The sequence below is a fragment of the Parambassis ranga genome, chromosome 17 (genome assembly GCF_900634625.1).
Source record: "Parambassis ranga chromosome 17, fParRan2.1, whole genome shotgun sequence".
In the NCBI taxonomy this organism is placed as follows: domain Eukaryota; kingdom Metazoa; phylum Chordata; class Actinopteri; family Ambassidae; genus Parambassis; species Parambassis ranga.
In genome coordinates, this window is record NC_041037.1 from 15,831,757 (window position 1) to 15,851,474 (window position 19,718).

At 42.3% G+C, this 19,718-nt stretch overlaps 1 protein-coding gene across 1 annotated transcript in view; it reads left to right on the plus strand.

Moving 5' to 3' along the window:
- Window positions 1-2,088: 2,088 nt before the first annotated feature.
- The window catches only part of zswim5 (zinc finger, SWIM-type containing 5), a 44,379-nt gene continuing 26,749 nt past the window's right edge, over window positions 2,089-19,718 (plus strand). The window contains exon 1 of the mRNA XM_028427437.1: window positions 2,089-2,704. Within this exon, the coding sequence (XP_028283238.1) occupies window positions 2,182-2,704 (523 nt within the window). The 5' untranslated portion in view covers window positions 2,089-2,181. The remainder of the gene's footprint in view (window positions 2,705-19,718) is intronic.

Genomic DNA, 19,718 nt, shown 5'->3' on the forward strand with positions numbered 1-19,718 from the left:
TTGCAGTTCACCTCCTACGTTTCTAGAAACATTGGGGAACTTTTGACCGGTAGTGTATGTTGTATCAAAAGGGTCAAATACATGTAGGTGGAATGTCAATGACTAAGGTTGTATAAACACTGAGAAAACTCTGTCATGATTATCCAACACAACATTGGACGTGTTGTTAATAGAGAAAGGTGCATTTCCATGAGTAAGTCTAGCACATCCCTGTACCCTGTCGCACTTCTGTATTTTGTAATAAGCTGCTGTGACTGTCAGACTGTCAGAGAAATGTGTGACATCCATCGTGATACAACATGTTTTTCTCACTGGTGCATGTGGTGAAGCATACAGAAACACAGTGTATATATATATATATATATATATATATATATATATATATATATATATATATATATATATATATATATATATATATAATAAAGTACTATAATATATAATATAGTACTGTCTGAACCAGTGGATAAAGCAACAAGAATCACAACAAACTCCTTTTTTTCGGCTATGCTTCACAAAGTTGCTTAATTACTCCTAAAGTCTTCAGGTGTAGCCTCAGGTAAATGAGCAGCAGGCTGCATTGTGTTGCTTTAGCTGGAGCATTAAGTTAAAGCCTCTGTGTCCTGCTGTGGGAAGCACACTCAGAGCTGCATACTGCCACCATTCAAATGAATGTGTATTCGCTGACCGGAGGTAATTTATATTTATAGGACACATAATGGTGTGAATTTAATTAGCAAAACAATAACTTTGTTATTCATAAGGAGAAGGAGCTGGGAGAGTTTTCTACTGTTGTGCAAAATGTCAAGGAACTTGAAGAGGAAGAGTGAAGTGAGAAAGTGTGTTTATTGGTTTCAGTGATCATGCAGAGACAAGAGATAACGCAGCAAAACTTCACTATGAGTGCTGCTGAGCCACTGTGTTATAAGTGATTTGTTTTATTGTTGTTAAATAGTCATAAGTCATATTCTATCAGTCATTCGTGTAAATAACGGAGCCTGTCTGAGGTCTTAGAGCTGTATCAGAGAGTTTTGTTGTTGGGCTGCATCCTGATGCACAGAATTCTCCACCTCCAATCAATCTACTGACCCCCTTCTCTCTCTCTTTCTCTCTCTGTGCCTACTCAGCTGCATCAAGTCACTCAGGCATAAGGGCAAAGAGACAGGAAATGAGGATATTTGAATTTTAAAATAAAAGTCTAAAACACTCTGTGCATGAAACATAATAATAATGTGATCTTCTAGATAAAGATAGTACATCACCTATTAGGATATTAAATGAAACTAGTGATTTCTGAGCATGTTTACTATAATACAGCTTATGTCTACATGAATGTATATTAATCCAAATTAAATTGTCAAGTATTGGATATGGAACCAATACATCTTAAAAACAGAATAAAGAAAACATAATGCAATAAATCTTTTGACCTAAAGATTTTACAACTTGGAAAATCCCAGCAGGGCAGAAGTTGAGAGAAACAGGGATGACTGTGAGTCATTAGTGTTGGTTAAACAACCTCTGATAAACACAATATTACACAATAATTGTAAAATATTTTAACATTATCATTTAAAAATAATGACAATAATCATCCAGGCTAGGTCCACAGAAACATACATTTATAAACTTCTGAGCAGTTATACTGTTTAAAAACATAGTATACTATATATTTAAAGCTTGAATGTAATGTGAACTGTACTCTGACTGTGCTCTGATTTGGATTTTAGTGACACTTATACTCTTATACTCGTATTTAATGTAAGTTGATACCTGTGGCACAAGAATTTCCTTTGGGATTAATAAAGTTGTATCTTATTTTATGTTATATTATTGTAAATTCACAGACAGACTAGTTATCTTTAATGCTGGCTGTTAAATTTTACAAAGCCTACATGATATTTAACTTCACTAACATAATTTACAAATCATTAATATAGCAATTAAAATTGAGGGAAAACTAAAGGTGGGGGAAATGTAAAAAAGCAACCCTTAGATCTGTATTTTTGGTGTTTTATTTTGAAGGTTATAAACGGAAGTCCCCCTGGAGATCCTGTTCAGTTTGACACTGGCTGCTCTGTGTGTAAGTGTGTGTGAGTGTGTGTGAGTGTGTGTTGTCGGCTTCCTGCTGCTGCTCGGTGTCCGCACACCGTCCGTCTCGTCAGTGTTGATCGGCTCGCCATGGCGGAAGGACGCAGAGAACAGCCGCCTATCCTATCCTTACCACCGGCCAGTAAGCGACCCTGCCTTCGCCCTGCACCCCGAGGTCCCGGTCCGGGGCCCGGCCACGGCAGCGGGTTGCCCAGCTCCAGGTATCGTTCCCCGGAGTCTCTTCTGGACTGCGCCGCGAAGGCAGTAGCGGAAAAGTGGGCCTTCGAGAGAGTAGAGGAGCGCTTTGAGCGGATCCCGGAGCCCGTCCAGCGCCGCATCGTCTACTGGTCTTTTCCCCGCAACGAAAAGGAGATATGCATGTACTCTTCGTTCCAGTGCCGAGTCGCCGGCGAGGAGGGTCCGTCTGCGGCTACCAGTGGGAATGGGGGTTCTGGGTCCGGAGCTTCCACCGCCGGTGGCGGCGGAGGATCTACCGCTGGTACAACGGCTACCGTGGGGGCAGCCGGAGCAGTGGGGACGGGAGACGGACTGCCTTTCCGACGGGGTATCAGGCTTCTAGAGACCGGCTGTGTGGAAAACGTTTTACAAGTCGGTAAGTGGAATATTTCTCAATAACCGGAGCTTGGCACAAACACCGAGGACTGTTTCCGAGTCTGTGCCGCCGCTGCTGGATCTTTACGGGGGGGGTTGATTGATGGAAGTTTTTCCTGCTGTCGTGGAAAGTATGCAAAGCGTCTTTTATCGGCGCATTTTAAAGCCCACTCTGCTTTCTGTGTGTTTTTAGTTCAGCAGACTTATTTGTTGTGGACTTGAGAGTGTTTATGTGCCTCGGTTAAAAAAAAAGGGAAGTGGAGGTAGCTGCTTGCTAGCTTAGCCGACCAGCTGCTGTTTAAAAATTAAAGGGCTTCCTATTGTGGATTTTCATTACTCTGAAGCTCTGCTCTGCTACTTCACCCAGTTTTGCTTTGTCGTTAAAGCCTTAGTTCGACTTCTTTTTTTTGGAAGCCGTGTCTCGGCAACTATCAGCACTTTTCCTTCCTCTTTTTGGGGGGCTCCGCGTCGTCGGCCGGAGCTGGCTGGAGCCGTAACCCCGGCAGTGAAGCAGCGGGGGGAGGCGCGGTGGAGGAGGGCTGACAGACGCGGATACAAAAGCACCCAACGTTGCAGCGTCGGGGCTTTATTTTTGTTTGTACCAATTCCCCCGGTTGCACAAGTCCGTTTTTCTCAACTCTACATCGGTTGAGGGTGGTTTAGACAAGGAACAAAGGCGGCTATTGGGTCTCTTACTATGATTAATCCAACGTTAATCCGAAAAAAATCCCCCCGCAGCTTTTTGTTTATTTGCCGCTGCTGCTGCTGCTGCTCGGACCGGACAAAGAGCGCAGTCGCCACCAGCGTGGAAAATACACGTTGTGTGTTGTTTTTATAATTAACCCATTCCTAGCCTTGCAGTGTGTAACGTTAATTTGACTTTTTACTAGTGCGTTTGTCCGCAACCCCTTTTCTCAGTCGCTTGCACACACAAAGGCTTTCCAGTTGAAATGATCGATAAGCGTCTCGCATTTCCAGCGCTGCAGAGAGGCTGTTTCCAAACAAAGGGCCATTCCGCAAAGCTCCATCTCCACTCACACGTTCTCCCCCCACCACCACCCGGTTCCTCACGGCCACAAAACGAGCTCACACATCATGGAAATTGATGGGACGAAACCAGCGGACAGTCTAAAAAAAAAAAAAAACAGGCTTTTTATGGTTACCGGGAGGATTCTTTTTTCTCCCTCTCTCTCTCTCTTCGGCCATATGGTGTGAGAGCCACTGGAGCTCGTCTGGGGTTTCATGTTTCTTCAAGGTATCAAGGGGGTGGAAAGCTGCAAACTGTGGCTGCTGCTTTTCTTTGCCACTGCTGTATCTAATTGCATCTTCTAAATGCCCATTGATTCCAACCCCCATAACTAAATGAAATCTGAGACTGATGAATATGAAATTGAGATTTGCTGCAGTCTGGCTTGATAAGTTTTGTGTCTCCACTTTAGTCTTGCAGTTTGTAAATTAGAATCTAAAGTAAAAAGGTGTCTGTGCAACTTTTGATGACCTACTTTTTATCACTTCCTGTCATTACAAGCACACCGACTTTCTCCCACATAGGTGAAGACAGTACCACAAGGGGATGGATGCAGCTTCATCTGCGTGTTTAGTGTATAAAGATGCCATATTTAATGGCGTATAAACTCTGCTTGATGTTTCAAAAAAGCAAAAATACAGTACACCCGTAAGCAAACACTTCCAGTCTTACCTGCCGAATCGCTTCCAATCTCTCCCCCGCACCAAGGTCAGCCACAGCACATGGTTTTGTCTTTCTGTCAACAAAACACAAATAGCTGTGTGACATCAAGATAAGACTTGGCTAGCTCTTCACTTTGTGGACCATGGGAACCAGTACGGTTTACTCACAGACTTTTAACAGGAGAACAATTGTCTTGTTTTGTTTTTTTTTTTCTTTTCATGCTTGGATTTAGATAGGTTGGGCAACCATGCACGCTCATGCACAATGCACTCATTAAGGATCGTGTTACTCACCTGTAAATGACAGTCTCAGAGCCGCTTTCACCCTGACATGGCATATTATAATCGCCACTTAAAAAAGTGGCAGTACTCCCTTTTTTTTTTACATCAGATGCACAAACTTCATGTACTTTGTAACAGGAAAGTGAGCAGGAATGAGACGGGGCTACGTGCCGACACATGCATGTTGATGATGCATGGTTTGAAATATGGTATTTTGGAGAAAATGCAGCCTGGGAGATTAGACATTTGCACTCATTCAGTTAGTGTATTGATAGTCAGTGCAGCAACACAAAAGTGCTTCTTTGGTATATTTACATGTTTTACTCTGTGTTTATAGTCAATACAGAGTAATCATCTGTCTGTGTGAGCCTTAAACCGAGGTGGGTGATGCTGTGTTGTCATGTAGCTTGTGTCTGACTTCTAAGAGAGCTGAGTCAGCTTTTTTTTTTACCCAGCATCCTAATGCTTCTGCCAAATTGGGCACTCTTTCCTTCTCACTTAATTAAATAAAGAAATACAGCACAGATGCGATGAGTCCAGGAGCTAGGCTATCATGAGATATGCTACTTTTGTTGTTCCTCACAGCTATCACAAGCACAGCAGGAGCTGCTGTTCCTATGAACTCATGTTCATCTTTTGACTTGTTTTTGTCCTTCCTTTCTCAGAAACAGGATGCCTAGAGCTAGTTCTGGTGTTGCTATGTTTTTTTTTTGTTGTTTTCAGGTAATTACTAATGGGATCCGGTGGATTAGAATATATGCACACATTACGCTGGACATTGCGTTTCACTGCTGGCTCTGCCTCAAGCTCCTGATCTGTGTTGCCTTAAAAGTTTGCATAATGTAATAGCACCAAAGTGGAGTATTAACAACATGGAAAAGAGTCATTCCAGCTGAAACGGATCATTTACGCCACTGTATGCACTCACCATCGAGAAATGAGTCAAGTAGCGTGTCCCTTAAATGTCCTCTGCCCCCCCAGTCCCCCTTACATTACGAGTAAAGGCCTTTGTGTGTCAGCCTCTTTTAACGGTAATGCTGACGGATTGAAGGGACGTGAGCTCATCAACAACTCATCTGCCCATGTGTTCATAATAATCTACTCCTCGCTCCAAGTCATAATTAGAATAATCAAAGCAAAGCCTGCTTGTTTTTGTAACCCCCCTCCCTCCCTCGCCTCCTCCTTTAGAAGACTGCACGTACACACACACACATGCACGCTCACCCAGGAGCCCCCTTTCCAGAGCCTTTATAAAGTCCTCAGAGAGCGGGAGGAAGGGATATAAGTGGTGGGAGGGAACGGGGGGGTTTCTTTAGCTTTGAGTCAAGTTTTGGGATTATTGGGTCATGCTTTGTTACCCAGCTGTAGAAAAACCCCTTGTTCACAGAATGAGGAGGGGTGTGTGTGTGTGTGTGTACGTCGCTGTCTCTGCAACGTTACATAAAGCTGTAATGGGTCTCTGGCGCCTTTTGAAGCACTGGTGACTCTGACAAAGCGAGGCAGCAAAGTTGAACAGGATTAAACTGTATGGGACAGTCAGTCAGCGGACTGAGAACACGCTCCTGAAGAGTTCCAGAGTTTTTGTAGGAGACATTTTGTTTTCTTATATTACAATAAAAGGTTTGCCTTATGACAAATGACAAGAATGAACTCTACAAAACTTTTACTAGTCATTAAACGTCTCTGAAACCAAGGAAGAAACAAAATCATAACAATATACTTATGATTTTTAGTTTACAGAATGTGCGTGTGGAGTTTGGTTGTCTTCAGATGCGATTTCCTGGTAGAAAGGCTGAATAGTTTCTTGTTGTGGAAATGCTTGTTAGCCTCTGGTGTAAACCTGTTCAGTTTCTCAAGAAGCCGTTGCATTAAAGACAGAAGGAGCCGGTGAGATCATCCTCACTTGCCTCATCTCCCTTCTTTCCTGACTCGAGTCTCAGGACGGAGCCCACTCTCTTTTTACTCAGTCATCAACCTGTGCGTAACTCCATGTGTTTGCTTTGAGGCTCTTTTATGTCCTATGCGCACAGACACAGACTACCCCCCCCCCCCCCCCTCTCTGTTTCATACATCAGTAAAAGATGACTCGCACTTTAATCATATTCTGTCTGCAAGCTCCCTTATAGCAAAGGGCTGTTAGTCAGGCCAAAATGAGATCTCAGCCCTTTTTTTTGTTCTTTCCTTCCAGCCCTCAGAGTGCGCTGATGTTTATGTGCCAGCCTGCTGCCGGTTCAGGAAGTGTTAGTGCTTTTGACAGGAGTACTGGGGGAAGCTGGAAAGAGTCTGTCATGACTCTGTAGAGTGAGAAAGAGGTCAGACGTTTGACGGAACGACGCTCTGGGTGCCTCAGACTCAGCAGTGTTTCCACACTGTCAAGATGTTGGCTCATGTGTTCTGGGTAACTATGAGTAACTTCGGACCCCGGTATATGATATGTCAGCACAGACTTCTCCATCCAGCTGATGGTAAATTCTGTGGTGTTAGTTATATGTGTACAGATTTTATGTTAAAGCTGCTCTTACTAATATTTTGTATCTACGGATAAAACTTTAGCTTCTTTTCCACTTAAATCTGCAGCTGTTTTCATTGGAAAAAATAGCAATTAGCTGATTAGCATGTAGGAGCTTAAAAATGACACCTTAGCTGCCTTTCTCTTCTCAAAGTGCACTATTTGCTAACACGCTAGCCATCAACTTGTGAGTTGATTGTGCTTCTTCCGTAACTTGTGGTGCTGCCCCAAGTGGCTTTAATTCGTATGCTGTATACTCGTTTCATGTGGTTGTAGGCTAACATACTGTAGATGCAGCTGGTTGCCTTCTAATCACAGGGTTGGTGGTTCTATACCCTGACTTGTCCTTGGGCAAGACACCAAATATACCTGATGGCATTCATAGAAGCTCGATCAATGCTCTGTGTCATTTATTCATCCTGTTTATCCATACAGTATAATTTCACATAAACTTTGATTAGGAAAGTGCGTTTCAAAACAGCTGTTATAATTTAAATATTCGTCATCACATATAAAGAGATGCTGCATTTTGCACTTGTAAGTGCTTTAACCTTCACTGCAGTGGTAATTATTGCTCAGTGTTTGGGCCTTTATATTAAAAGAAAAAACGAAACAGATGATTATTTTCTCCTTAAGTGCATTTGTTCTTTTATATATTTAACCATGTACATTCACATCATCCTCAGCCCAAACACAGCACTCAAGACTGGTATTCACAAACTCTCATGGTCTGTCTTCAGCCCCCTTTCCCCCGCTGCACAGAACAGACAGACAATATTTAATCAGCGTAATTAATTCCACGCCCGTCACACTCGAAAAGAGAAAATCGGTAAAACAGATCGTCCCTGCAGTCTTATTAGCTCTCCGAGAGGCTCGTGAAAGATGAGGCCATTAGGAAGACGCTCTGTTGTTGTAGTCATCAAAGGGGAGAGGCACCTGTATGCATGTGAGTGTGAGAGTGCACGATTCCTGATTATATAAAATCATTAATCAGACGTTGGTGTTTTTTTTGAGGGCTTCCTCCACCATCTGTATATTACATTTGATTTTGAGACACAAAATATAGCATGATGAAGGAAGAGGAAAGCACTAATCCACGGCTTCTTTTGTCTCAGTGTTGTTGCTAAGTGCTCTACTCTAAAGTGGATCCAGTCATATTTTGAATGTCAAGTTGTCACACCAAAATCAACAAGTGAAAACATAAAATTTCTAAAGGTTTAATCACTTTGTCTAAGGCCATTTCCAAGAAAAAGAATCAGCCACACTGATTTATCTGCTGGCTCTCCACGGCTGTCACTTCATTCTCACCAACTGTTCATTCTAAGTCTCCTCCTACTTACGGAAGCTTTTGGGCACCACACATTTACATCAAACACACAGGAAGGATGCTCTCGCAGTCAACCAAGGCAGTAAAAGCTCTTTGTCATTGTGTTGTGGTTTTCTTCTTCTTCTTCTTGCTTCCTGGTTCTTTTTGTCCTCTTGTCTTTTGCACTGAGACAGGGGGCTTCTAGTTTCTGCTCTGTTTCACATTGAAGTGCTTATTGGATTTTTTTTTAAAGATGGTTTAAAACCCCTTTTGGTCAGCTGCTGTACATCTACTTCACACATCAGTTTCCCTGGAGGTGACAAAGCAGGAACATTTTTCATTCAAACTCTTCTTTTTTCATTCAGAAATGACTGTATTGGTGCAACACTGTGAATTCCTCAGGGGGAAAAATTGTCAGAAAAAAGTGTGTCCATGTTTTCTCCTCTCATCCTCGCAGCGGTCTATTGGGAAATGTTTTAGGGATGAAAAAGCTTTCATGAATACAATACATATTCTATGTTACTAGAAACCGGCACATTAAATATTGAGAAACCATTTTAATTATTACTTTTTGTTTAAACCTGGCCTCAGGTGTTTCAGCCACACGTTTGCTGCTTTGTTGTTTCCACTTTGGGCCTGTTTGCAGTTGAAAGGGAACAAAATTGCCGTTGGTATTGTTTGCTCAACTCCGTCCCTCAACAACAGCTCCTTTCTTACAGTAACGGTGTGCATGAAGGTCGTGTGGACAAAGTAAAGCAGAGCAAACACATTTTTACTCTTCCAGTCCAGTTCTCCTGTCCTCCTATCCTGTGTGTGTGTGTTTTCCTCCTTTCCTTCCTACCTTTAGTGCTTTTACCTCGGGTGGTGGGTATGCAATTATCAGCCAAGATCAATTGTGGCCTTGTCCTTTTAGCTCTTGAAGCTGACAGTCTGCTTTATTCAGTTATTGCTCTGTTCCACACCTGTCTTTTATTGGCTTTCTGTATGTGTACAAGTGTGTGTTTACCGTGGTCATTGTGCACATTTGGCCTCTGTCCACATCTCGGAGACAGAATCGCACTTGAAAGGAAAGGCCGAGGCTTCCAGACTGGACTATTATGCCCTCGTTTGGTTGTAATTGCCTAACAAATGTTGGGGAGAAAGCAGAGAAATGGACCGACAGAAGGGAAGAAGGTCATTTGTAATGCAAAGTGGACCCACATCTCATGTCGATATACCCTCATGAGCATCAGCAATACTGTATTCTCTACTCGTTCGTGTAATATAATCACATAAATCTTCCCACGTGAGATTAAGTAACGCATTTCCATAAAAATAAAAGCAGTGCCTGTGGCGTGGAACACGACAGGAGGGAAAATCCAGGATGACTTAAGTGGGGGAGGAAAGCAGTGACAGGTAGCATTGTGAGAAAAAACAAACAAAAAGGTAAATCTCTTGGGTTTAGACTTCTTTGCAGAGGATGTGATTGTTTCTGTGAATTTAATTTTCTTCATTTGTTGGACCTAAGCCCCTTCTTCACCTACCTGATGGTAGTTCAGGCCTAAACAGTCTTACAAATAACAGTAATTTTACCCCAGATTAAAACCGGTCTTCATTTTATTGACCACAAACCCATTTTCCTTCCTAGCAACATTTTTCTGTTCATCTCTTTCTATTGATTACTTGATGGTTGGATAGAACTCTGTCGAGCAGAACTCTCTTTCATAGCTTGGGTCTAGATAAGTTTCCTATGTGCTTTTTTTATTATCTGCTGTACATTTTGGAAGTAGTTCAAATAATTGTGTGGATCTTGTGGCGATAACTGAGCAAGTCTGCAGCTAAATACATCATTAAGAAAGGTCTTTATTCCCATAACATCCATACAAGGAAAATTGTTATAAATGTGTGCATACAGATCGTAAACAAGGCCAAAGAATTTGAAATAAGTGAAAGATTCCGCGAGAGGAGAAATAAAAGTAGTAAGTCGTAGCTGTAGCTTGATCATGGCCTTGCCAACATGATTGGTATCAAACTTCTTGTCTGACTCTCAGCAATAACCTTACATCTCAAAATGTCAACATATTCCTTTGAGAGTATGTATAATAAATTACATTTCATTCTGCTTTTCTGTACGCCAGCAGAGCAGATACACAGCCCAGACATAACAGTGAAAAGATCAGGAGTTCTCCAAGCCAATTAGATTATATTTGACCTTTTACATTGTGCTGTATCTTCAGCTGTGGCCACTTGATGGTTTGATCTGTGTGGCTGAACCCTATACGCATTCAGCACTGCATGAATAAAAAATAACATTACACTGTGAATATCAACAGCTGGAAATGAATGAACCACTTTTTAGTAGTGTGATTCTCTTTTTGAGTTCCATATCTGTAGCATTTTAAACAAGGCACCACACTCACTTTTAAAGGAAAGTTCCCCTTCTTTCCCACAATGCCTCACTTTGTGTTAGCCAGTCGTGACCGTTTCTTGATCTCTATGCTAATGCTTTCCATCTTCCCTTTGAATGCAGAGAATTTGGTATTGTGTTGTCATCTCCACTTGCAATGGGCAGTGGCAGATCATAGATTTCAAGCACAGATAGTCATCACCATTTCCCCCCCCCCCTCTCTTCTTTTGAATACACACATGGTTGTGTATTGCAGCTGGTTCCTTTGCTTTTTCAATCTCAGCAGCACTCAAAAGCCTTCACAACTGTGCTATTACTGCCAGCAAGACAGACGAGGGCCATAGGAACCTTATGTGTGTGTGTGTGAGACATCCATTATAGTTGGATTAGAAACTATTTCCATACATTTGGCTGACTTTGATCTCAGGAAATTGAAGTCAATAGCTCTGCTGAATGTCTTTTCTTTTTGCATGTGTGCTGTTCAGTTTTGTCATGCTCCACAGATGTGATCCTTCTCTCCAGACTTTTTTTTTTGTCATGTTCCCCTTCAGATGAAAACATTTTTTGTCTGCTTTAACAGTTAGTGTAATTCATCAGAGCTGACCTCTTCAAATAATTTGAGCTGTCTAATTGCGAGGCGTTTGTGTGTCTGTGGTCATGTGGTGCTTTTCATCACTCTCTTTTTCTGCAGCGCTCCCTCTCCTCAAATGTGTGGATAAGGTTATAAAGGAAGCACTTAGTGCTAAAACTACGAATAATTATATCACTTGGAGACCAAGTTGCCTATTATGGTGATTCAGACTGTCAGTGTGCATTAGCAAATGGGCCTGGGCCTCCTGTGTGGCTGAATTATAGTCATTCAATGTGTGAATCTAAAATGTGACCATTGCACCAGTCTTTTAACCACCCCAAAGCTCCTGAAATGTCTCAGCCACTGCTATTTTCCTGTTGTTGATGTATTAATTAAAAAAATGTGCATATTTGCAGGAATGTTTACATAAGGTGGCTAAATATCTCATAAATCTGTCAAATGTTGCTAAAATGAGTTGAATAAATTCAAGTATTTGTGATTTTAGTCACAGTAAGTCCCTGGTGCTAATTGTACTATTTAAATGGAAAGTTGTAATGCAAGCGCTAATTTCTTGGCCACCAGGGGCAGCAGAGGACCCCCCAAATATGCTGATTTACAACCTGGTAGATTGTTTAACAGATTCTTTTAGCTAGCCATCTAACCTAGAGTTAATATGTGTATTATTATAGCTAGGTAGTTCTAGCTCTGACAAGCCTGATTTAAAAAATGGAAGTCATCATGTGGTCCACAGGTTTTAAATAAAAGCCCCAAGTTAGCAGAACTTGAGCTTGAACCGCGAGAAAAATAATGACTAAAATATACAAAATACAGTTTGGGTTATGCTACACTTTGTGTTTGCAGACATCTATGATGGTGATTTTATGTTTGTCGTTTGTTTGTTGACTCACCATCTGCTCTGTAAGAGGATAGTGGGTCATACTGCTCCATTATGACCTCTTCTTCTTCTATAAACAAGCCATGCAGCTAACTGGAAGAGCAGACAGATACACAGTGATGTCAGGCTGCAGAGCAGAAGATGCCTCGTCAGCACTTGTTAATTGAATGCAGCATTAAAATGAATCGCCCCTGTTTACCCTTTACATTGTTCTGCCACCGTTTCTCTCCCTCTTTCTCTGTGTGGCCATGTGCTTGCCTCCTCTCTTTCTCTCTCTGCCTGCTAATAACAGTCTGTGTGGGTTTCTTTATTGGAAGGCCTGCTATGGCCCATTAGGCCGCCGTCTCACCGACAAATGAATGGTGAGATGACTGCAAGAGTGAGGAGGAGGACGGCAGGAGGAAAGGATGAAAAAGGGCCATGGCAGAGATGGGATGGGTGAGAAAAAAAGATGAGGGGGCGGAGGGAAAGTCGATAGTGGAGAGGGAGAGGAGGATGTGAGGGAAGGAGAAACAGGAGTAGGGGGAGAGGAGGTGTGAAGCAAGGAAGAGACGACAGGAGGGAGGAAGAGGCGAGCTGAAAGGCAAATGTAAGAAGTACATAACCAACCTGTCACCTCTGGCTCTCCCTTCCCCCTTAGTGCACACACACACACACACACACACACACACACACACACACACACACACACACTCCACAGTCACAAAAAAGCCAAAGGGGAGGGAGGGACCTCATTAGGCTCTCAGCAGTCCATCACACGCACACACACGGAGTAGGAGAGAGACTACAGAAATCTGTGGGTGGGGGATGGGGATACCCAGAGAGAAGGAGGGAGGAGAGGGAGAAATGAAATTGAATTGATAGGGGCAGTCAAGTGCAGCAACTCACACATACAGGAGGCAGAAGGGACTAGGTCCCACCACACACACACACACACACACACAGCCCCTCTCTATATATGCAACATGATTAATGTGGTCAACAGCCGTGAGGATCAGTCTGGTCGAGACCTCTCACCCTCTTACACACACACAATGCCCTGTTCTGGCTTTTTTATTCTCTCTGACACACACACACACACAGACACACACAGACCCTCCCCAGCCCATCCAGTCACACACCCAAACAAAGATGGAGACGATAGACCGGACAGAGTGCACACCTTTTTCTAGAATACTGTTATAAGCTTCCAAGTAATGCTATTGAAAAAGTCAACTAAAATATAAAAAGAAACAAATGTGAAAATAATGCCCAAGTAGTGTGATCTATATTGGCATAAACATGAATCCCCAGCTGGTGGTAACATGTGGTTTTGCTAATCATAACTTGACTGTTGCCATTTGCTTCTTTATCTCTACATGCACTGGCCATGCACTAGTAGACAGATAGCACTGCAGCTGTAAATACTTTTCTACAGATAACGTAATGAACAAATGGACCCTGCGTTTGGAAAAAAAAAAAGAAAGTCTAATGCAGCTGTTGGAGACATTACCTTCGCAAGATGGCCTCGAGACGTTTGAACCCAGACCACTTAAACTGTCAGCTCAGATGAGCTCAGTAAACTGTCCATCAATGAGAGAGCATAAAACGTTACTAAATGTCCACTTTAAGGCTGTGAATTATTTCCCTTTGCTTCACTGTGTGCTTCTGTGTGTGTGTGTGTGTGTGTGTGTCCAAATGTGGGCATTTATCAATGGACGCAGGGCTTCTAGTAGTTGTCATGGTGTAACAGGATTAGGTGCCTTCTCTGCTGCCTTACACCACATCCCTGTTGTTGTTGTGTGTGTGTGTCTGTGTGTGTGTTTGTGTGTGCCAGGGTCCACTGGTGCAGTTTTGCCTCTAGAGGCTGACCTTCTGTGGAAGTGATAATTTAATTGCAGAAATCAGTTAAGCGTAGTGAATGCTTATTTTATGGTGTGAAGTTAAAGTTGAGTTTTAATACACAACCTCCTGTTTATATATTTGTTTTTATTGTCAAGAAAAGATCCAACCTCCTATCTTTAATTCTCCTCTACTTTGCCTTCCCCTATTTTAATTTTCTGTTCCTCTCAGCACACACACACACACACACACACACAGACTAAGCATGATCTGTATATACTTTTCTTTTTGATTTTAAAGTCTAATTTTCACCTAGTTTAATTTTGCCTCAAAAAAGGGGAGCATGTGGCGCGCTAAGCACTTTTTCTGCCACGGCAGCAGAAAGGCAATCTTTGTGTGTGTATATTATATATTGCCTGTGTGTGTGTGTGTGTAAATCAGTGTTCAAAGTGTTGTGTGTTATCAGTGGGATGAAACACCACTGCTATAACAATGGGATTAAAGCTGCGCTTATGAAAGAAGCAATTAAATGGTATCTTATCTCATCTGCTTCCAACACCAAAAAGCACTTTCATATTCTTCAAGTTTTCTCCTCTTCTTCTTCTTCTTCTTCTTCTTTCTTTGGAGGCGTCCGTAGGTTCCCAGCAGCACCGCTGGTACTCTCTAAAACAGCCCTTGCGTCTGATTGGTGAAATATAGTTCAGAATGCTTTACTGTCTCTGCCCGCTGTACATGCTTTGCACCAACAGCACAGGTGATGGCATTTTAAAGAACTGACTGTTGCTATGTATAACAGAGCATTGCTGCTCACCTGGGAGAGAAGCAGCCTCTCCAAATCATTTTATTTGTCATCATCACTAATAATGGAACAACTTTTCTCACCTTGCTCCCTCTCATATCCTCTCATTTGCTCCTCCTTTGAGGAAGAAATAAAGGCGCTAACACGGTGTATTCATGGTTATTACCTTTAATCATCTTTCATCTCTTCATTCTTCACGGTAGGAAGGAGAAGAAGAGGGATGAGAGAAAAGAAAAGAGATGTAGCAGTAGGGGGAAAATGGCCATGTGATTGAAGAAGGTTTGTCAAGATAATTCTCTCTGATTGGAGTCGCAGTCTCTTCTCGCAATCGTGGTTTAGCGTCAGAGGTGCTACTTAGCCATGACTTGTCCTCCATGGTATCCCTCCTTCCCTCTTTTCTGCTGCTGTCTATCAAGGACAAAAAAAAACGGCCTTAAGCAAATGTATGTGATTGAGCAGGAAAGGTGACATCCTCCAAACCGCAGATTAATTCAGCTACTTTTTGCTTCTTACCATTTGGGTAAGATTAGATCCAGGAATAAGTTTCAATGAGGCAGTGAGTCATTTCTGATTGCTGGAACTGTGTTTATTTTTTTGTAAGAGAATTTTTTCATCAAACCGAATGCGATGACTGAGCATACTGGAGGCACAGAGGGCTGCCTGCGTCCAGCGGCTGATTGCAGGCTGTTTTCAGCACAAACCTCTCTGCACTTGGAGCGTCTCCCAGAACCATGCAGATTGTGTTTCATGACCTGACCCGTCTGATCTGCAGCTGATGGGCCTTTGGTGAAAGAAGTTATTAATTTAAATCCAGCTGTTTCACCCTCAGGATCCTGGCTTCTAAGTGTAGAGATCCTTAAATGTACATTAGCGTTTATTGGGAGTGGTGTTTCTGACGACCTGGTTGTAATGTAAATCCATTATTCTTTAGCAGTTTGGTTCTATTTTAGCCTCGATCAACTCCTAAAAATATCTGTACGTGCAGTAGCTGCTGTTGGTGCAGCGAGCAGGCGTTCCCTTGGTTTTTGGGGTCATGAGACAGATAACAGCAGAGGCCCTGCAGTAACAGATGCCTGTTCACATTCATGACTAATAGCTGCTTCCCCCTGTGGCTGCCACGCAATCCACATATCATCTCAAATGCCCAGAATACCACATGCACACACAAACACACGCTGCATTGTGGATTTGATACAGTTGCAATTTTCGTACACCCTAAACTGACAGTATTAAACCCCACACACACACATACACACTCACACATTGTGCATACACTGAGTGACCCTGGACTACACCCCTAGGGGGGTTCCCATGCTATTTAACCACTGCTTTTGTTGCAGGGGTCTATAGCCTAGCTTGGCACACCTTTTAACTTACAAAGAGTATTTCATTGGAAGCCAGTGGTTACTGAGGCCTGGGGGCACTGGGTGTGTGTGTGTGTGTGTGTGTCACAGTGGGAAAACCAAAACACTATGATCAGAACCTTCTCAATTGTCCAGTTCCTGCTCTTTTCATTCCATTTTCTCCTCCTCTCCACTGTTCTGTTCAAACTAAATGAAACTAATTCAGGTCAAAAGGTCCTTCAGTTTGGGCCGTTGCGGTACTGAGCTCTTCTCACTCAAAGCTGTGCCCTAAAGAATTATTTGAATCAACAAATAAAAAATGAGAGCAGCTGAATGCGGTGGTTTTAAATGGGGTTGCTGTGCATGCTAGTAAGGGGGACCTTTAGTCGTCTGACTATGGTGTATTGAATCTCTGAGGTGAGCAGGCACTAGTTTTTTGTTTTTTTTTACTGTGTTGCCAGGTGACTGATTCAGCAGGCTCAATGGATGACAGCGCAACTGGGCGAGCAGGGGGCTGAAGAATGCTTTTGATATTAAATACCACAAAGCCAGGAAAGAGTCAGTTTTCCAAAAGCCTAGAAAGGCCATGTGGGGCTTGCCAGAACCAGCTCTAAATGCTGCTGGCTCTCACTGACAACCCTTTTCTTTATTATTATAGGGAGCTACATTTTCCATGGCAACTAGATATGGAGATAAATCCCCATAAATGAATCTTAAAAAACCCACCAGTGCCATTTTTCTGGCCATTTTTTTTTCGCCAAAGACCAAAGACTGATGGTGTCATATCAATGTTTGGATCTTCGATTGTTAAGAAAATAGAAAGTCTACATTTACATGCACTTCAGTAATTACTCTGTAATCAGATTAAGGCAACAGTGACTCTAGGAAGTGTTATATAAAAGCCTCTGTAGGATTAGTTTGATTCTATTAAGCTCCCAATCTGCTTTAACATAAACCAATTAACACACCTAGAGTTTGCCTCACTAATTACCAATTGTTTTTCCCCCTCTTTGGGGATGTCAAATTGTACGTCAATCTATTTTGTAACTGACGTAGAGTGAATTGAATTAATCAATCTTTTGAGTCATTAACCAAGCATTTCCTGTTGTTTTAAGTCATCTTTCATTAATAAAATCACCTGTGCTTTACCCCCTGCAGCTCTACTGACATTTTACCATCTTTCAGCTTTTTTGTTTTGGTTGCCAAGCAGCAACAACCCTCTTTTGGTTTTCATACTAGTCTTGTTTTCAGTGTAGCAGGCAGGATTAACTGCCAGGTACCAAACTGAATTTGGACATTTAGCTACCAGCTAGTGAATATGTAGCAGCTAAACCGATGGAGACCAAAACACAGCTAAATGAAACATGACTATCAAGTGTACACTGTCATAAGGAAACTACAAACTGGCTCTTCCCTGTTGAAATATCACAAAGAGGCATCGCTGTCTATTTCCCCCTGAATGATAAATGCAGTGTAATTTACACCAATATATTCTATACTCCTTGTAGCCCCTTTCTGTCATCCTGGTCGCATCTCCCCCAGCAGTATTGTGTCATGGCTGTATGCTAACTTAAGGGGAGTCCCCCCCATTTGTCTGTCTCTTCTCCCTCAGGTCCACTTCCTTTGTCATAAAGTGTGTGTATGTGTGTGTGTGTGTGCGTTGTGACATTTCTTTCTATTGAGTTCAAAGTAGAGAGAGGGTGGGTTTATGACACAAGAAAGCAACTATACGATTTCAGCGTCTAATGCTGTCTCCCTCTCTCTCTTACACACACACACACACACACACACACACACACACACACACACACACACACACACACACACACACACACCTATGAACCTGCCTCACCCTGAAGCTTGAAAACTTAGAGCCGGTCTTTGTGGTCCACCTTGTGCCACTGCATTGTATGCCATTTCATTCCTAGCTAATGATCACCATGTTGACTTCCTTTTATAGAAACACACTGGGGTTTTTTTTCTATAAAATATACAACAGAGGATATTTGAGCTGCAAACAGGGCTACGTTTGCACGCACACTTACACTAAAACAGCATGCAGTGTGTATTCTCTGATCAGACAGTTTTTCCCCCTGTAGGTTTAAAGTGAGATCAGGCTTGTTTTGTGTCAAAGCAAAGGTATTTTCATTGTTCAGAGCATTGTGTGCCATGAAAATATGCACGAACACACTGGTCAGCTAACTATGTGTGTTGGTGTGCATTCCCTTTGATGATTGCACAAGAAAGGAAAAAAAATCTACCCCATCATCAAATCCTCCTTTTTAATATCTATAGTGCTAGCCAAGGGCTTTCTCACACTGTCCTCCTCCTTCTTCTTGCTCTCTTTGATTCTCCTTGTTTAACAGTTAATATGGCTAAAAGTCCTGAAGGATGTCTGTTTGCACTGGTCCGTCACTACTTTGGTCTGATTTGTGAGTCATTTCATGTTTGTGCCCGTGTATATTTTAACTCAGGTCTGTGAGTTGTGAACAGTAAATCTATAAGTCTGGCAATATAAAGGCACCAACACTGAAGTAAAGCATTGAAATGCTGGCAAAAGCAGGTTGTGTGGCTGTGGCTTTGTTCTCCAAAGTACTGATGAGATGATGAAACATACACCATCAAGTTTTTTTTTGCCAATAACACTGCATCTTTTCTGAGACTGTGGCAACAACACCCCTGCTGTGCCAACACTGCAGTCCCAGAGAAGCTCAAGAAGATTGCAGTATTGAAGTTACTCTTAACAGTCACAGCAGAGTTAAAGATGGGCTTCATCTGGTGTCTGTCAGCATGATCTTCTTTCCTAGAACCCTAAGCTACCCTAAATGAGATGATAAAGATAAAACAGAATACTCCACTGAATATAAAAATACATATAAAGAACATTTTGTTCTCGAAGACTTGTTCTCTCTGGACCTTTCTACAAATTTCCATAACATCTATTGGGAGTCTGATAAGATGAAACTTTAATGGCTCCTGTGGGTAAAGTGTGTTTGATCACAGGTGTTTAGTTAAAGCTTTAAACTAGGGGAAGCATCACATTTTTGGTTTCAGAAAGCTTCTTCGTGAGAAAAATTGTGCCAGAACAATCCTGCTAATTTCTGCAAGAGCAGGCAGAGGACCTGTAAGTTCACTGGCCTCTGTGCTGGGCCCCGTCGCCGAGTACTCTGCACTGTCTTTCCAAGCTCTATTCATTAATTCATTTCTTATTGGGACGGAGATAACAGGATTAGTGCTCCAAGCATCCAGGAGTCAGCAGGGAGGGGGGGGGGCTTTAACCCTTTTCCCTCCTGCAGACAATAGCTATGTGTGTGTGCATGCGATTGTGTGACTTTGTGATTGTGTGGGTGTCTGTGTGTTTGCGTCCTTGCCAGATGGGATCAGAGCCTCTTCCAAATAAGAAAATCAGCAACA